The sequence below is a fragment of the Gymnoscopelus braueri genome, assembly GCF_963280865.1.
Source record: "Gymnoscopelus braueri genome assembly, chromosome: 18".
In the NCBI taxonomy this organism is placed as follows: Eukaryota; Metazoa; Chordata; class Actinopteri; order Myctophiformes; family Myctophidae; genus Gymnoscopelus; species Gymnoscopelus braueri.
Window position 1 is genome coordinate 40,042,483 of NC_137618.1, and position 17,870 is coordinate 40,060,352.

The window sequence follows — 17,870 nt, forward strand, 5'->3', positions numbered from 1 at the left end:
GCAGTGAAAGAGTTAATAAGGTGTGCTTGGAATTACAGTAAATCACAAAACAAAAGGCTCAGTATTTCAGGTCTACCTCCTATCTTCTTCCTATATACACATTATAATACTGTATATATTCCCTTGCATGCGCCTTCTCATGGTGGGTAAGAAGAAGGAAGGGCCTCTCCTTCTTTCTTCTTTGCGAGGAACGATAGTTAATCGAAGAAGGGCTTAAAATGCTCAAACCCCGGGGAGTGGAATGGAGGATAAAGGAGGTTTCTTTCATCTGCCTACTCACCTTGCCTTCGTCCTTCGGGCTGTCGCTCAGATGAACCACGGGCCCTGGGTGTGTTTTCGTCGCTCTTGTATGGATGGAGAGAGAGAGAGAGAGAGAGAGAGAGAGAGAGAGAGGGGGGGGGGATAAGGGATATAAAGAGAGAAAGATAGAGAAGAGTGTGAGAAGGCAGCAGAGATCATAATAGTAAGATAATATGTACTGCAATTACAATTTGCCAATATTGTGATATCGCATCCATTTAAGTATCGTAGGGCTGGGCAATATGACTTCAAATCAAATCTATTTTGGTACAAAATGGCTTTTTGTACAAAATATAATACAGGATTAAGTGGTTAATCAGTCTAATCAATTTTAGTCAATTATGAAACCAAAATGATTTGTTATGATAAGTTTGTTTTATATATAAAACAAACTTGCCTCTCGACTATTTGGTTAGAAGTCGGTTATTGGTTCGAAATATCGGTTTCGAAATATTTTCAGTTAATTACCCAGCACTACTACAATTTTAATATCATATATTCATGGTTATAGAGCAGTTTGCATTAAAACCTGAATACTCTCCCTATTCAATTTGGATTAGTAAAACAATATCAGTTTCAGTCAACCAGACCCATCACCCAAGCCAGCCCTATCAATTTAACACTTATCGTGTTAAATATCCATCTGTGTAATGTCATAAATTGTAATGAAGATGGATAACCTCTTATATCCAGTAGCTATGCTTTCATGTTTTAATTTATAGTACAAGTTGTTGATTTAAACAAGGTGGCCTGAAACTTTCCCTCAATACAACAAATGTTTTTCTGCTGGCTTGAGGTGGAAAAGTTTTTGTCAAATTAATTAAAGGTAGTTAAAATAAGTGTTAAATAGCTCTATATTCTGATAGTACTCATTGCTATAGAGTGTTTGTTCAGTAAAAGGAGTCTCCTTGTCTCTCCAGCTCTTTATAAAACAGAAAATGCATTTTCGTTTCAGTTTCAAATTGTATCCAATCAGGATACAGAACTCAATCAGGATATAGATTGGAACTGGAACACTATAAAAATGAAGCTTAAAAATGGGTACTTTCTCCTGATTGGCTGAGATTTTGATACCTACCGGAAAATGTAATTTCTGTTTATTAAAGAGCTGGAGAGACGGGGAGACTCCTGTTGCTGAACAAACACTCTATAGCAATGATTACTATCAGAATATAGTGCTTTAACCTTTTAACAAAATACTTTTTGTTTTAACCCAAAAATATATACCTTTAAGTGACAAATAGCAATGGAGAGATGCCTCTATCAAGCAACATTTCCTAGTGTCACCTTGCCCAACAGCAATACATTTGTATTGCTGCTTTTTGAAGTAACTACATTCTATTCAAATCAAACCCATGCATGAGAATACACCACATTTGCATAATACTAATTATGTCTTCTTCATCTTTGTGCGCTTAACAGTCACTTGAAAGTTCAACACAACCAATGTCTCATTATGTTTCGCAGCAGCTGGTACTGTAAACAAACTACGGTACACTGTTGAGCAGCTGCAGCGTAACGCCGAACAAAGGATTTGTCAGAGTTCTGCAGAAAGCTATGGAACCTGACCAGAGAGCCAAGGAGTGGAGTACAGCGGGCATGAAGTTCAGCTGAGCCTGTTTGCCATGCCTGCTGCCCACACTGAACCCTGAATACACACAGTAAATAAGCCGAAGGTATCAACAAAAATACTGACTTTGTTGACACAGGCTGCTTTCACAATCCCTACCGTGCTGAGAAGAGTGAATGCCAACACCCCAACCTTACTGCAACAGCCCTCAGACACGCAAGCAGGCACGCACACACACACAAACACATTCGTACTACTATAATTGCGACTCGCACGTTAGTAATACGAATGTGTGTGTGTGTGTGTGTGTGTGTGTGTGTGTGTGTGTGTGTGTGTGTGTGTGTGTGTGTGTGTGTGTGTGTGTGTGTGTGAACTATTTTCAATGCCATCCTTAAATATTGATGTCCTCGCAAGTTGCGAGGACATAAACATTTCAGGATGGCATTGAAAATAGCTGAAAAATAGCAGATCTACAGCTGAGCTTGTAGATCGGCCTAAACCCAACCTCTAAATGTTTATTCCTAACCCCAACCTGAATCTTTTACTATTTGTAAGCCTAACTGTAAATATTATTTTATTACCATAAGCCTTTTTTTTTTTCTTGTGAGGACTTGGTCCTCAAATTTTCTTCTTCCCAAATCCTACTACACTTTTGGCCCTCACAAATATAGTAATATAAGCACACACACACACACACACACACACACACACACACACACACACACACACACACACACACACACACACACACACACACACACACACACACACACACACACACACACACACACACACACACACACACGATTTTGACATGAACAGTGTTTCATCTCGGCTGGATCTTTGTAGAAAATAAACATTGCTTTATGTTTCTCGCTCTTAGAAAATGTGTGATTTTCCCATTAGAATGGTTTACCCATTATGCTCAAGGCTGTTTGCCTTTGTCTGGAGAGAGCATTCACACTGCCACTGCCACAGACTTCTCAGAATGTCAGAAGGGAAGGTATTGATCCTTTTCAAACGGGCGAGAACTTTGCTCGCAGAGGGGTGAAAGGCTTTCAGAAACGCACAAAGAACTGGAGACACTTGGCATGAAAAAATAGAGACATTATGAAACTTTGGGTTGGTTTGTCTGTCACTGCAGTATAAAGGCCTGTTTTATGGGCTTCATTAAGGTGGATTCGGTTGCTGGGCTACAGTATATTAGTGAATAGAAGCAGCCAACCTTCTGTTGTTGGCTGAAAGCAATTAAATGAATCAAATCAAATTCAAAGGATCATCCATCCATCCATCCACCGGTGGAAAGTAACTAAGTACATTTACTCAGCGTACAGCACTTAAGTACAGTTTTAAGGTACATTTCTTGATACTTTATACTTAGGCAGCAGTTCCAGCACTGACCAGCAGGTGACCCCAGACTTTCCTTTCCCCCGTCAGTTTGCCTTGGGGTTTCAGGTTGGGGTATCCGAGATATAATCCCTCCACCTGTGGTTAGGGTTAGGGTGCCCTGTGGCCTCTATACCTATTCACATAACCCATTAAAACCGGGATGAGATGGGGGTCCGCGACCAAATACAGTACATCTGATTTTGGGGGTTCTTGGCATGAAACAGTTTGAGAACCACTGATATATATAGCAACATACGGTTTTCAGAAAACTGTTAGGATTTAGAAGACATTTGTAGATGTGTTCCCGGATTCAATGGATTAAACACTCAGTCTTAGTGAAACAGACTTGAGTTACAACTGTACTCGGACAGTTTTGCCGAAGGTTCCCCCCAGAATAGGCATGCTGGAGATCAAGAGGCTAAGTTAGATGCCAGCCACGCTCCACAAACTTTGAAGAACCTCTGTGTCAAATGTTTCCTAATGGTGGCACTGCAGGGCCCTTAACGTTTCAGCCTATAACTCCCCAACCGTAGGTTATACAATCAAACTTCATATTTTTCCTAGATTCCTTGGATCATGACGAAACTTCCCATATAGGCCATGACCATTTCCGCCTGACAAGATTTTTCCTCCATTTTGCGTTTTCTTCAAAACACACTTTTTGCTACTACTCGTACAAATGTTGTCCAAAACACACAAATCAATCGAGATGTATCTGTCATCTTTTTTAGATTTCATTGAATTTGGCTACGATTGGCTTTCACATTTTGTGGGACGCGAATGCAGCGTTCAATTGCCGTAAAACCTTGCACCAAAACTCACAACATTCAAGCCTGTGAGATTTCCCCCTACAAAATTTGGCTGCCAATCATTTACACCCCCCCCCCCCCTCCAACAACATTACAACATTAAGGACTAACAGGGGAGCAGGGGGGAGAATGATTGACGTTCCACGACCAATCCCGTGTCGTGGGATTCCCCCAGCCATGGCATTAAGGAAATGCACTGGCTTCCTTGATAAAAAATATCATTTTCTAATTGTTTATGTATTGGGCTCTGCGAGTTTGCTACCGTGTGTTTGCTTTTGGCCATGTAATGTTTATTTTAGGTCGGATGCTAATGTGTAATTGTTGCTTTTCATGTTCGTTTTTTATATTTACAACACAGACCTACTGCTGCTGGCTGACAGCTCTGAGCTTAGGCTCAACTCAATGCGAATTCCCCTTGTGAAATTAAAGGTCCTATAATAAATTGGGGTCTCCATGCCACCCCTCCTTTTTTATGGGCGGTGGGGATATGTTTTTATCCTTGCTTCTGGTCAGACTGAATTAAATACATGGATTTTACTTTTGGGAAATAGACGTGTGTGATGTTTTGATAACATCACAATTTCAAAAGTTAATTGAAACTGTATGTTTATCACATAAACCCTGGTGTCTATCTCGTCAAAAAGTGTAAATATTTGGCTAATTAAAACAATTCTAAGATAGCAAAAATTACCAATTTAGGAGCTTACAGCGCAAAGCAATGTGATACATAATGAGCTTGTAGATTGCCTATTTTGAGTAATTGTCGTACAAAGAAGTACTATATAGGGCTTAAGTGGTTAAAGGACCACTTCACCCATTTTCAACCTACCATATCTTCATATAACTGGTCCTCTCTAATGCTCATTATAAGATGGCCCCATTTCTGTATACTATAGCTCTGAGTCACAGAGGAGGGCCGTGGACACTTCAGAATCCTGCCTACCAGTGACATCATCGGTTTGGTCATTTCAAACAAGATTTCAAACGTTTTTTAATGTTGTTTCTTATTATTGCAAGAAGAACGGCTTCTATTTCAGCATGCTAACTTTCCAGGAAGAGAAATGCTGTAGTTTCTATTACATTGAAATCCCCATCGATGGTGTCATTGGTAGATTTCTGAACTGTCCATATTCCACCAATGAGACACAGCGTGTGTAGACAGACATGGTGCCATTTTATAATGAGCATTAGTGCGGACCAATTATATGTTGAAATATATTTGGTTGAAAATGGCAGTGGTGGAAAGTAACAAAGTACATGTACATGTACAAAGTACTGTAATCTAATCTTTTTTTTTACTTTACTGGAGTATTTCCAATTTTAAATATTTTTCCTCCATCTCAGAGGCAAATATTGCACTTTTACTCCACAACAATCATTTGAAAACTTCATTTACTAGCTACTTTGTAGATTTGAATTATTATTACAAAACATACATTAACCACTTCAGCCTACATTGCAGTATTGATACTGCAATGTAGAATCCCATCCCATCTCAGACACCTCAGCCGACCCTTCTGACACCAACTCTATCTCAGACAACAGACATTTCTCAACCGTTGTGAACAAAGTGCAGCTGTCAGCTCGAACGAGCCGGAGTGAAATCTTTTCTGTCTATATTGTCAAAAGAACAATGTGATGAGAATTTGTTATTCTCCGAAAGGATTTGTCCTTCTAGTCTTCCGCTACACCTGTTATGGAATAGAAAGTCATTGAAAGAGCATTTCGCTCCTTAATACAAATGTATGGATCATTGTGTTTTCCATGCGTGATCAGCCGTCAGTTGTTCCTGTATTCAACTGACTGACTTACAAACAACAGTGCTGAGTGCTTGTCAAATCCGAGGTGGATTACGTAACTAACTGAATTGAAATGTGAAAATGGTAGAAGAGGTGAGAGGTTCAGAATTATGTAACCATACCAGGGGATTGAACCCACAACCTTACCACAAGTAGTGGCAAGGTCAGTGGTGGCCTAAAGTCATGACGATTAACTGTAATACAACTAACTGTGATTAACAATTTAATTGTGTTTTTGGCATGGAACATTGGAACATTAATGACAATTACATTTCTGTTTGGCTTTTAGGCTTTGCAAGCAAAAATTCCACAGGGCAAATATGACAAATAACTTATAAATACAAAGAAATGACTCACATAACTATACTTTCAAAAAATAAAAAAATTGAAATAGCTGATCTACGAGCTCACAACGCCTTTCCTCTGTGTGTCTGTCCATCCATGTATTGATCTCTCTCTCTCTCTCTCTCAGAGGTGCTATGGAAACAGAGTCATTCTTGACAGCTGCCTGGGGCCAGGTTGAACACTAAAATGGTTATTCACACTGCCTCCACCCGCACTTTGATTACCCCCATGTAACACACACACACACACACACACACACACACACACACACACACACACACACACACACACACACACACACACACACACACACACACACACACACACACACACACACACACACACACACACACACTTCTGTATACAGAAACCTGCACTCTTGCACACACAAACGCTATTGTTGCGAACGCGGGAGGAGGCGCGGCGAAGCCGCGCCTCCGACCAAGTGGAGCTTACTATGTAACCCTGCTTGGGTTGTGTCTCCGTCTGTGTCTCTGTGTGCACTGCCTGTGTGCAGCTCCTCTGAGATAAGTAAATGTCCAATTTAGACGTACCATACATCAAATGAAAGGTCTTTGAAAACTGAACACACATGTCAAGGTTGCGTTTAAGCCCGCCCCTTCCCCCGGAAGCCACGCCCCGGAGAAGGCTCCTAAAAACTCCCCATTGAAACCCCATGTTAAATGAAAAGTGCCCGAATCGCTCCCAAACTTTTTCTACCCCCCCTAAGTGGGGGTCTACGAACAAATACATCGGGCTCGGATTTTGGCTCCGCCCCCCGGAAGTGGGTGAAACAGGCACTTCAAACACTTTGTTGAATTGTTCAAAAACATTCCAAGTTATTTTTTTGTGAATTTGTATTTTTCTAAGATGCTCCTTTTAACGCAGATTTTTTTTCAAAAAATTACTTTTTTTTACTTTTTTTGGTTACTTTTTTTTAAATATTTTTTTTCATTCTTTTTTTTCTTTTTTTGCGTTCGCTTACCGCGTTCGCGCGTCTTACTTGTACTAAGTGCCCTCATTTGAATGACAGCTGATTGACATTCAGCGCAGGTGTGCTTAGCAGCACAGGTGCTCTTTACTTAATGACGGCTTTCAATTCAGTCCAAAAACAAGACCAGGAGACCTGGTTCTGCCAGACCCAGAATGTGTCCATATACAGTATGGTCAAAAAAGGTACAAGATGGACATACTTTTATGCCCATGTATGGACGAAATGTGTCAAAGCCTCATGTAGGCTGACCCCTTGGGTCTGGCAAAAACTAAAAACTCCTCAACTGTCTTCCAGGTGCCCCTGTTAAACACTGTGGCTCCGGAGGAGGCGCAAGCAGCAGAGAGTTCCTGGGAGGATGATGTTGGACCTACACCCTGCCAGGATCCAGCAGCAATGGATGCGTCTGACCATCCTCCAGGACCCCCGTTAGCACGGCAAGGTATATAAAGCATAATGTCCATTAGAAAATATCAAATACATATGTTTAATTTAACCTGTAAGAATGTGAATCGACCCTTATGTGTTCATTTGTACATGCCAATCAAGTTCAATAAATCTGTCTTTCTCTCTCTTCAATCTGATTTTCAGAGATGCCTGAGAAAGGGAAGAGGCGACTTCTCACCAATTTGAGAAAAGGAAAGAAGAGTAAAACTACTCAGGCTCTGCCGTCTGCGATGGTAACCCCCCCACCTGTTTTTTGCCTCTGGGGGCACCACCTCCTTGGTGCCCATTCGGGCACCAATGGGAACCCATTCGCCCCCCCCCCCCCCCCCCTTTGTTTTTTTACCTCTGGGGGCACCACCTCCTTTTTGTTACAATGAAATTCTAATGTGAAACTCATAGGCTGGCCTGGGTCTGAGAATTTGACTTTGATATAGACTTGTAAATGCTTTAAGATGGGTTCGTCGTGTTCCTGCAGCATGTCACTGAGCAGTTCCACATTCTTGAAGACCGTTAACCAGAACTTGTAAATTGTACTGTTTATTACAATTAAAATCAATCCCCCTGTTTGGGAAAATTGCATTTGGGTGTGCATGATATTTAACACATTGACTGCCAAGATATTAAACATAGTTTTCTATCCCCGTGCCGGCGTATAATTACCTCAATCCGATGATATTTGAAACGCCGTGGAACCGACATTGTGTAAAAAAAACACACGGAAAAAGTTTCCTGTGAGTAGACGGAAGGATCTGTGTATCCATGGGAACAACAAGTTTCCAACCGTGATCCGCCATTTTGGAGCTTTGGTCCGCTGAAAACGGGTGGTTTTCAATGGAAAAAAAAGAAACTGAGTTACAGCCGTTTTTCTGAAAATCCCATCATTGGGGCGGATGGAAGTGACGTTTTTTGGAATGACGTCACATCCACATTGTTCTTCTCTGAGAGACGATCGATCATTCCAAAGCTGTGTTAGGTCGCCCCTTGTGGAATTTTCCCCCAAAAATGTAAAAACGAGTTAACTCGATCTAGGCAATCAAGCGATGGATTCTAAAAACGAGTTGACTCGATCTAGGCAATCAATGTGTTAATTTCTCAATTATTTGGTAATTTATTTTACAGGAGACTTGTGGGTATTTGCGAACGCGGAAGGAGGCGCGGCGACCCTTATTAATAAACTAACAAACAACTGAGAGATAACTGAGAAAGAACGTACAAGGACATCATAACAATAAAGGAATGAGGTGTGGAGTCAGTAAATCAGTGGTGTAAGTGTGGATGAGTGGAACATGGTGTAGTGCAGGGTGTGTGGATGAAAAGAATAATCAAATAGAACAGAACAACAGCATGGGGAGCAGCTGAAGAGGACGGCAGTCCTCTCTCCTCTTGATCTCAACATAGACTGATCATGGGCTGGCTTTTATAGACTCCTGGAGGCACCGGGCCCAGGTGCTCTCCAATGAGCCATTAGTAGATAGACTGGCCCACCCTGTTCACCTAGAACAGGGGTGGGCAACTTTGTAGATGGTGATGGCCACAAAATGTCCTCAATCACTCTGGGGGGCCGCATCGTTTATCGGCAGGGACCCCCCCCCCGCCGGTTCGGACCAAAATGCCAGGGCTGAATTTTGGTCCCAGCCCGCCCCTGTTTATCGGCACTCTCGCCAGTAGTACCCCATTACTCAAAAAGCCCATAATAGTCACATATGTGATAAATAAGGGATATTAACTATTATTATTTGTTATAACTTTGTTTTTATTTAGCATTTAGTAATGCTTCTATCAACTTACTACAGTTAGCTCTACTGGTGGACTGTTGTAATTAAAATGGTTCATGGAAAGTTGCATGTTTGGAACAGTTGAAGGCAATAGTTCACCATTTCGGGCCGGCGGGCCACCAGTTGCCCATCCCTGACCTAGAAGGAATAGCATTAGCAGAGCACACTCCCATAGCTCCATATAAGGGAGTGGGCATCACACCTCCCCCCTTAAAGTCGTGGTCCCATTAGGATCCACGGCTCCCCAATTTAACAATAATTTAACATAGCAAAGTATTAACCCAAATTCAATACAACCCAAATACATTTGACATCACACAATTTTAACCTTCAACATTTAAAATTATCGTATTTTGCTCTTGGCAACTTTGAGATTATTTTCATAGAAAGTGTTACCAAAGTATTTTTACCGGATGTTTCTTTGCAAAACCAATTGTACCCCAAGGCTATTAAACTTAAAAGATCCCCACCAAACACACGTCTTATAACTGGCCCAGGAGGATGTCCGTAGTGCCCACCTATCCTGTTACATACTACAGACAGACAGACAGACACAGCAAGAGATGGCATTAACAAATGTACTCTACTGTTTAAGTCACAGGAGTTTAGCCTAAACCTGCGATTAATCCACGGGTTGTTGTTTATATTCGTCGCACACACACACACACACACACACACACACACACACACACACACACACACACACACACACACACACACACACACACACACACACACACACACACACACACACACACACACACACACACAAAATAATAATGGAACATTAGAACTAAATTAACAAGCCTGTTTTGAAAATGTACAAAGTAGAAAGTACAGATACTTGTTTTAAAATGTAACGAGTAGAAGTAAAAAGTTGTCAGAAAAGTAAATACTCAGTGAAGTACGGATAAACAGCTGCCTGCGGAAGATCCTCCATATCCGATGGCCAGACACCATCAGCAACAGCGAACTCTGGCATAGAACAAACCAGCTGACCACAGAAGAAGAAATAAAGAAACGCAGATGGCGCTGGATAGGCCAAACCCTGCGAAAGCCTGCAAGTACCAACACTAGACAAGCCCTAACATGGAACCCGCAGGGCAAGCGGAAAAAGGGTCGGTCCAAGAAACACCTGGCGCAGAGACCTGGAGGGAGACATCAAGACCATGAAGATGACCTGGATCCAACTGCTCAAGACAGAGATGCCTGGAGATCGCTTGTTGACGGCCTATGCCCCAGAAGGGGGTAGTAGGCGTAAGTAAGTAAAGTACAGATACCCGAAAAAAGTACTTCGTTACAGTAACTAAGTATGTGTACTCTGTTACTTCCCATCTCTGTTAACACACCTGTCATTTTAGATTTATTTGGCTATTAAAAAATAGCAGATATACAACCTCATAGCGCAACACCGAGTGCCGTACTATGACATTACATTACATTACGTCATTTAGCAGACGCTTTTATCCAAAGCGACTTACAATAAGTGCATTCAACATAGGTAGGGAACAAAACTACTAATCACCTGAAGTCTTAAGTGCATTCTCTTCCTAGAGAGAGAAAAGAGGAGGACCCAGAACCGAGCCTTGGGGAACCCCAGTAGTGAGCCTGTGTGGTTCTGACACAGACCCTCTCAGCATCACCTGGTAGGAGCGACCCGTCAGGTAGGATGCAAACAGGGAGAGTGCTGAGCCAGAGACACCCATCCCCTCAAGGGTGGAGAGGAGGATCTGATGGTTCACCGTGTCGAACGCTGCAGACAGGTCCAGGAGTATCAGGACGGAGGAGAGAGAGTTCGCTGTAGCGGCATGGAGCGACTCCGTCACTGCCAGGAGGGCAGTGACGCAAAGTGACCCACTTTGAACCCAGACTGGTGGGTCCAGGAGGTTGTTCTGGTGGAGGTACGAGGACAGTAGGTTGAAGACAGCACTTGATGGGCTTCTCTCAGACACTTAGCAAGGCACTTGAGTGGGCCAGCTTGCTACTGCTTCAAACACAAATACTGATACAAATACAACTACTACAAACTAACAACAGCCTACTGTTTAAAGCACGAATATACTTTAGCACTTCAAAGTACAACTAATAGCAACCTCAACCTGTTAGATAAGAAAATCCTATACTTACACTACCCCAGATGAGTTTAGTAGCTCAGGTCTCCACAGAGTTTTGAAGGCACTATGAGCTTGTAGATCTGCCATTTTAGAAAAATCTTGAACATTTGTGCAAATCTTCGAATATATATATTTTTAAAGCGGACATTTGTAACTAAAACTTCTGCTTCTGGAGATCCCTGGAACAAAATATTTTACAAATTTAGCGAGGCACTCGGTACCGCGCTGAGCTTGTAGATCTGCTATTTGAATAGCCAAAGTATAAAATAATGGTTATAGCTAAAATCTAAAATGACGCAGATGCGTTCCCCGATTGAATGGGTTAAAATAGCCTAATAATACACAACCATAAAATCAGTAAAAGTTAAGAATTATACACCACCATAAAATATTTGCCTACTGTTTTTAGGATTGATTTTAAAATTATTTTAATAGTTTATAAAGCTCTAAATCAGTGCTCAAACTGGTGTTTCGCGGGCCAGAAATGGCCCGCGAAACACCAGTTTGACATCACCAGTTTCGACATCACCAGTTTTGACATCACTGAAACGCCATTTAATACTACCTTTTAATGGAAAAAAAAAGACCAAAAAAAAAAACGGCTGCCAGCAGCAATTCTTATGCACTGACTGAGGCAAGGTCTGAATACTGGACAAACTTGTTCTGTGAGGCCAAGGTCATTAACATACAGAGGACCATCACCATTCAACTCTACCTGTACTGGAGAGAGCGCTTTTTCAACAGCATCACAAATCCGGTAAAACACCGTTGTATGGAGAAGTATATATCAGTTGCGTCTCTCATCTGGAGGAGTAGAGAGCGGCTGCATTCCTCTCCATACCCCGCCCCCCCCCCCTCACCTCCCCCCTCACACAGCACCGTATCAACTGAAGAAGTGAGAAAGAAATAGCCTTCCCTGCGAACTAGAAAAGTAGAATCCACTTGTCAGAGGGTGTGACATTAGTAACATAACCAGCGATAGTTAAGAGCCTGCAGGGCAAAATAATTAACACCAGCTGTGAACGCTTGACTTTGATTGCGTGTGTGTGTGTGTGTGTGTGTGTGTGTGTGTGTGTGTGTGTGTGTTTCTGAAATTAAACTGAAAGTAACTTCTCCAAAAGGAAGGAATGGCAGGCCTAATATTACTGATTCATTTTGGCTGTGTGCAAAATGCAACTGCAGACATTATATTGCCTTTTGTTAGGCTATTCAATATTCGTTTTTTTCTTGAAATCATATTTATTTAATTTGCAATAATTCAACTGTATGGCATGCTATTGTATGTTTTGAGACATATTGTATTATATTACTACACAATAGTAAATAAATAATTCTACACAATAAATAAATATGTTTTAAATAACTGATCTAAATATGGATTATAGTTATGATAAGTTTTGCCAGAATCATGTAGCTCTACAACCGAGGCATAGCCATGACAGCAATGGTACAAAATAATATTTAAAAAATTGTATATATATATTGCTTGAATAATATTTTTCAGCCATTCGGCCAAGTGTTTATATATTCGGTATTCGGTTTTGGCCAAGAATTTGATATACTATAGTTATAGCAGTGACAGAGATGTAGTGGAGTATAGTAAAAGTACTGGAAATTGATACTCTGGTAAAGTAATAATACCTCAAATCTTTACTGAAGTACAGTAGTTAATAATTAGTTACTTTACACCACTGTTGTTCTATAAATCTAATTATTTTGCTGGAAAAATTCTGGCACTGTAGTGAAAACGTGGCTTAAAACATGGTAATCATTACCTAACCACCCACACACATTACCAGGTATTGTTTAATTTCAAATCGAATTATTCTACTTAAAATGGTTTATTGGGGCTCCTTACAAATTGCATTGTTTGTTTTTAATGTCAATAATTAAAGTAGATATTCTTCTTAATACATTAAAAACTAGAAAATGTGCTCCTCGGAGCACAAGTCTCCGCCAGCAGACCCGTGCTATTTTAATAGCACGGGTCGTCTTGGTAGAACGGGTCGTCTTGGTAGAATGCGCGTGGTTTTTGGTGTTCTGCAGGGGCGACTGAATATGTAGTGTCTGCATCTAAAAAAATTTCTTCTTGAAGCAATGTGTCATATGGGAGTCGTCGTAATTGACTGGTTTGTTCAAATGCTTGTCTGTCTTCTTCATCTTCATTGTCTTGAACAGTTTCAGCAGTTGATTGGTGTGTTTGATCTATGTCAGTTTTCTCTGGTGCTACATAATGTATTTGATCAAGGTGGCCAATTGTTACAGTATTAAGACTTCGGCCTTGTTGTGGGATCAATTCAACTCTATAGTCCTCTTCTGTGTTACTGTTGTAGATGAGTATGCTTTCTTAGCTTTGGCCTTCTGGGCCTTTGCTTGACCAATGTTAGGTGTTCTCAGAGGGACACACACACGCACGGACGGGTGATTTGTACTGGAAGGTACTGTTCCAATCAAGACTGATTGATCCTGTCTTACCTCACTTCAAAGAACATAAATGGCTTTTTGAAGTGACACACCTATTTATAGGATTTTATTTCGTCATGCGTCCCTCTAGCCAATCAAAGGCATTGGTGTCAACATATTGACACGTGTCACGTGGAGCTTGACCAATGTTAGCTTGGCTAGGAGGGAGGTGAACACACGGCGGGACGAAGCGAAAACATACTCTCCGCCTCCGGCGGAGACAAAAAAGTGATCTACGTAGTTAGTGGCAGTGTCTGAGACAACAGATGCTGACTGAATGCGTGTGAGTGCGCATGCGCGTCCGCAACTGGTCTCGGCCCACATAAGTCACCATTTGACCAATTTGGCCCTGACCCCAAAATGAGTTCGACACCCCTGCTCTAAATGGTCTGTTACCTTCCTACCTCTATGACTGCCTAGAGAGATATGTTCCAAACCGGCCCCTCAGGTCTTCAAGTGCTGACCTGCTCGAGGTGCCTACAATGACTTATAAAAAATACGGTGAAGCAGCATACTGCTTTTACGGACCGACAGTGTGGAATAAACTCCCATTACACCTAAGACAGGCAGCCTCTGTCGATAGCTTTTTTAAAGCACAGCTTTAAGTCCTCACTGTATTGCCTATTTTAATGTTGTTTTATGCTTTTGCTTTTATTTAATGTTTATAGTTTTTAGCTTTATTGTTAAATTGGTTGTAATTGTATTCTTGCTCTGTAAAGCACTTAAAGCTGCATTTCACGTCATGAAAGGTGCTATACAAATAAAGTTTATTATTATTATTATTACCAGGGTTCCACCATTATAGCCAAGCTTGGTGGCAGGTGCAGTCAACCTCCTAATCGGCACACCCCTTGGCGACCTATCAAGAGCTTTTATATTAAACACTGCAATAGACAACAGCTGTGAGCTGATGCTGGCTGGGAGGTGCCACAGGTTACATTCCTAAACAGAAAACAGGGGGTCCTGTGGCCTTATATATATATACACCAAAATGGGGGTCCTTGAAATTATGAAGTTTGAAGTTTGAGGGGCACGGTGGCGCAGTCGGTAGCGCTGTCGCCTCACAGCTAGAAGGTGACTGGGTGCCGTTTACTTCCACCACTTGCTATTGCTTTATAAATAATATATTTATTTATTTAAAGCATGTCTCCTAGAAATCTATGAAATTTATATAAAAAAAGCCAGCCCCCCAAACCCCTAAAATACATTGAAATCTAATAAATTTATATTAAAAAAGCCAGCCCCCCCAAACCCCTAAAATACATAGAATGCATCTTCCCTTTACCGGGACAAGTGAAGTCCAAAACACCGGACATTTGAAGGATTTTATAAACCCCCCCCGGACAGGCCGGACAGCACCCCAAAAGAGGACATGTCCGGGTAAAAGAGGACGTATGGTCACCCTAGTTAACGGTGTCAAAGGCCTTCTGGAGGTCCAGCATGACCATGCCGCAATATTTACCATTGTCGACATCTTGTTTGATTGAGTCGTTCAAATAGAGAAGGCATGTGTCAGTGGAGTGGTTTGTTCTGAAACAAGATTGGAATTTGTAAATTAGATTTTTCTCGGCAAGATACTTATCGACCTGTTCGTAGACTATTTTTTCCATGACTTTCGAAATGGAGCTAAGAATAGAAATAGGGCGGTAGTTGCCAGGGTCTAATTGGTTTCCTTTTTTGTACAGAGGGGTCACCCTTGCTTTTTTCAGTGCATTGCATTGTTCTTTTTGTCAAGTGACGCGCTCGTTCGAGTATAAATCAATCACGTGATATAAATTACATCGTGCAAAAGATGCGGCAGGGATCTTAACTCATTGACTACCAGGAATTAATTAATTAATTAATCCGTCTACCGTCCCCTTGCCAGCGAAAACGGCGATTTTACTGTACCTTTGAAAAATCATGGAATATTCTCACGGAGATCGTCTCATTACACGCACAGGGGTCCGGTAGAGTCTGAGGGGAAAAATTGGCCGGCCGCGATCCTCCATTCCAGAGCTATGGTCGTTTGAATGTGGCTAGTTTTTTGAAAAACTCTGGATCGTTGCTCCTCACTCCCTGTAAGCATGCAGTAGCAGCCTGATTTGGTAATAGTAGCCCACAGCGTGGATTGGAATGCTCTGCAAGATCATTATGGATCCTTCATGTTTCACAAATACGCGGTGTGTCTTAAGACTATCTAACCTACTGAAACTCTAGTCATACCGTTTACAGTAGAAAGGTTTTTCCCCAGTGTGGATACGCTGGTGTGTCCTCAGATTAGTTAACTGACTGAAACTCTTGTCACACTGTTTACAAAGGAAAGGCTTTTCTCCCGTGTGGACACGCAAGTGTTTGTTCATATTGTCTAACCTACTGAAACTCTTGTCACACTGTTTACAGTAGAAAGGTTTTTCTCCGGTGTGGATACGCTGGTGTGTCTTAAGACTATCTAAGACACTGAAACTCTTGTCACACTGTTTACAGTTGAAAGGTCTATCTCCAGTGTGGATACGCAGGTGTGTCTTCAGATTACCTATGTCATTGAAGCTCTTGCCACACCGTTTACAATGGAAAGGTTTTTCCCCAGTGTGGATACGCTGGTGTTTTATCAGACTACTTGACACGCTGAAACTCTTGCCACACTGTTTACAGTAGAAAGGTTTTTCTCCGGTGTGGATACGCTGGTGTCTCTTAAGACTATCTAAGACACTGAAACTCTTGTCACACTGTTTACAGTTGAAAGGTCAATCTCCATTGTGCCGCCAACCCTCCATATTTGGGCAAGAGTGATGTCATCAATATGACATCATCACCATGACGGCAGAGATCCACATGGAAGCCACGCCATGTCTCTTTCATTTTCATGTGTTTATCATTTACTATCATTTACTAATTAGTTAAGTGTTAAAGGATCGCAGGTCAGAAGTATAACCAAGAAACCACACTCTACCAACCACAGAAAATGACACAGCAGAAGTTGCTAGTTTCTACTGTGCTGCTTCTGGCTGCTGCTCTGAGCGGCCGTGTCACAGCACCTGAGGTGCAGAGATGTGGCGACTGGGCGCCCTGCCACGAATCCCCCCCTTGTTAACAACTAGGTCGCTAATCTAGCCGTTAGAATGATTTTCTGCAAATATCAATAATGGGACCACATACACCACAGTTCACTCTTATCTGTGTTTCGGCTGAATTTGTTGTATGTAGTTATATGGATTTCCATTTTAACCAAATAAAACATCTCTGCATCAACTGTCTTATAATCTACCCATGTCTAACTGTTTATAGACTGAGTACCATCGAGTAGAGTGACTTTACACATGGAAGCAAACAGAACCCGTCTGTCACACTTAGATGAACTGGTTTCCTGGACCTGTGAAATGTGTGCACACACTCGCACACATTCCCCGTTCCCCGCTGATGTTAGGACACCAACACAGACCATGCTTAGTGATCAGTAAGATCAGCCAGCCCACAGAGACACTGTGAGACCTTCACTCAGGCTCCGTTCATCTCTCTCAGGTTCTGCTGACAGACCTGGACACACATTTGGCTATGCAATCAAGAAAACACATTCAAGACTCACCCAGCAGTCGTAATCCTACAAGCGATGGTAAACTGCAGATGGCCTTTGATCAAGAATGGAGTCGTGACAAAACCTGTTTTTTGGCCCCTAGTAAATAGGGCTTTTTATTATTATAAAGGATGACAATACAAAATATAGGAAAGAGGGACGAGCTGTACGCTCAGGCAAATGCAAGCACTGCTCAGAAAGTTATCACACGGTATTCCCGCTTTTGGGCACAACCTCTTGTATAATGTCTGGTCAGGATGGATGCAATAACTGCCTTATTTGGTATACGTTACATTAACTCTTTCATTGCCAAAA

At 41.7% G+C, this 17,870-nt stretch overlaps 1 protein-coding gene across 1 annotated transcript in view; it reads right to left on the bottom strand.

Moving 5' to 3' along the window:
- Positions 1 to 17,870, bottom strand: part of stxbp5l (syntaxin binding protein 5L) — a gene marked incomplete at both ends in the record, with an annotated part of 294,314 nt that overhangs the window by 88,339 nt on the left and 188,105 nt on the right. Inside the window, one exon of the mRNA XM_080412829.1 lies at positions 281 to 344. Within this exon, the coding sequence (XP_080268955.1) occupies positions 281 to 344 (64 nt within the window). The remainder of the gene's footprint in view (positions 1 to 280; positions 345 to 17,870) is intronic.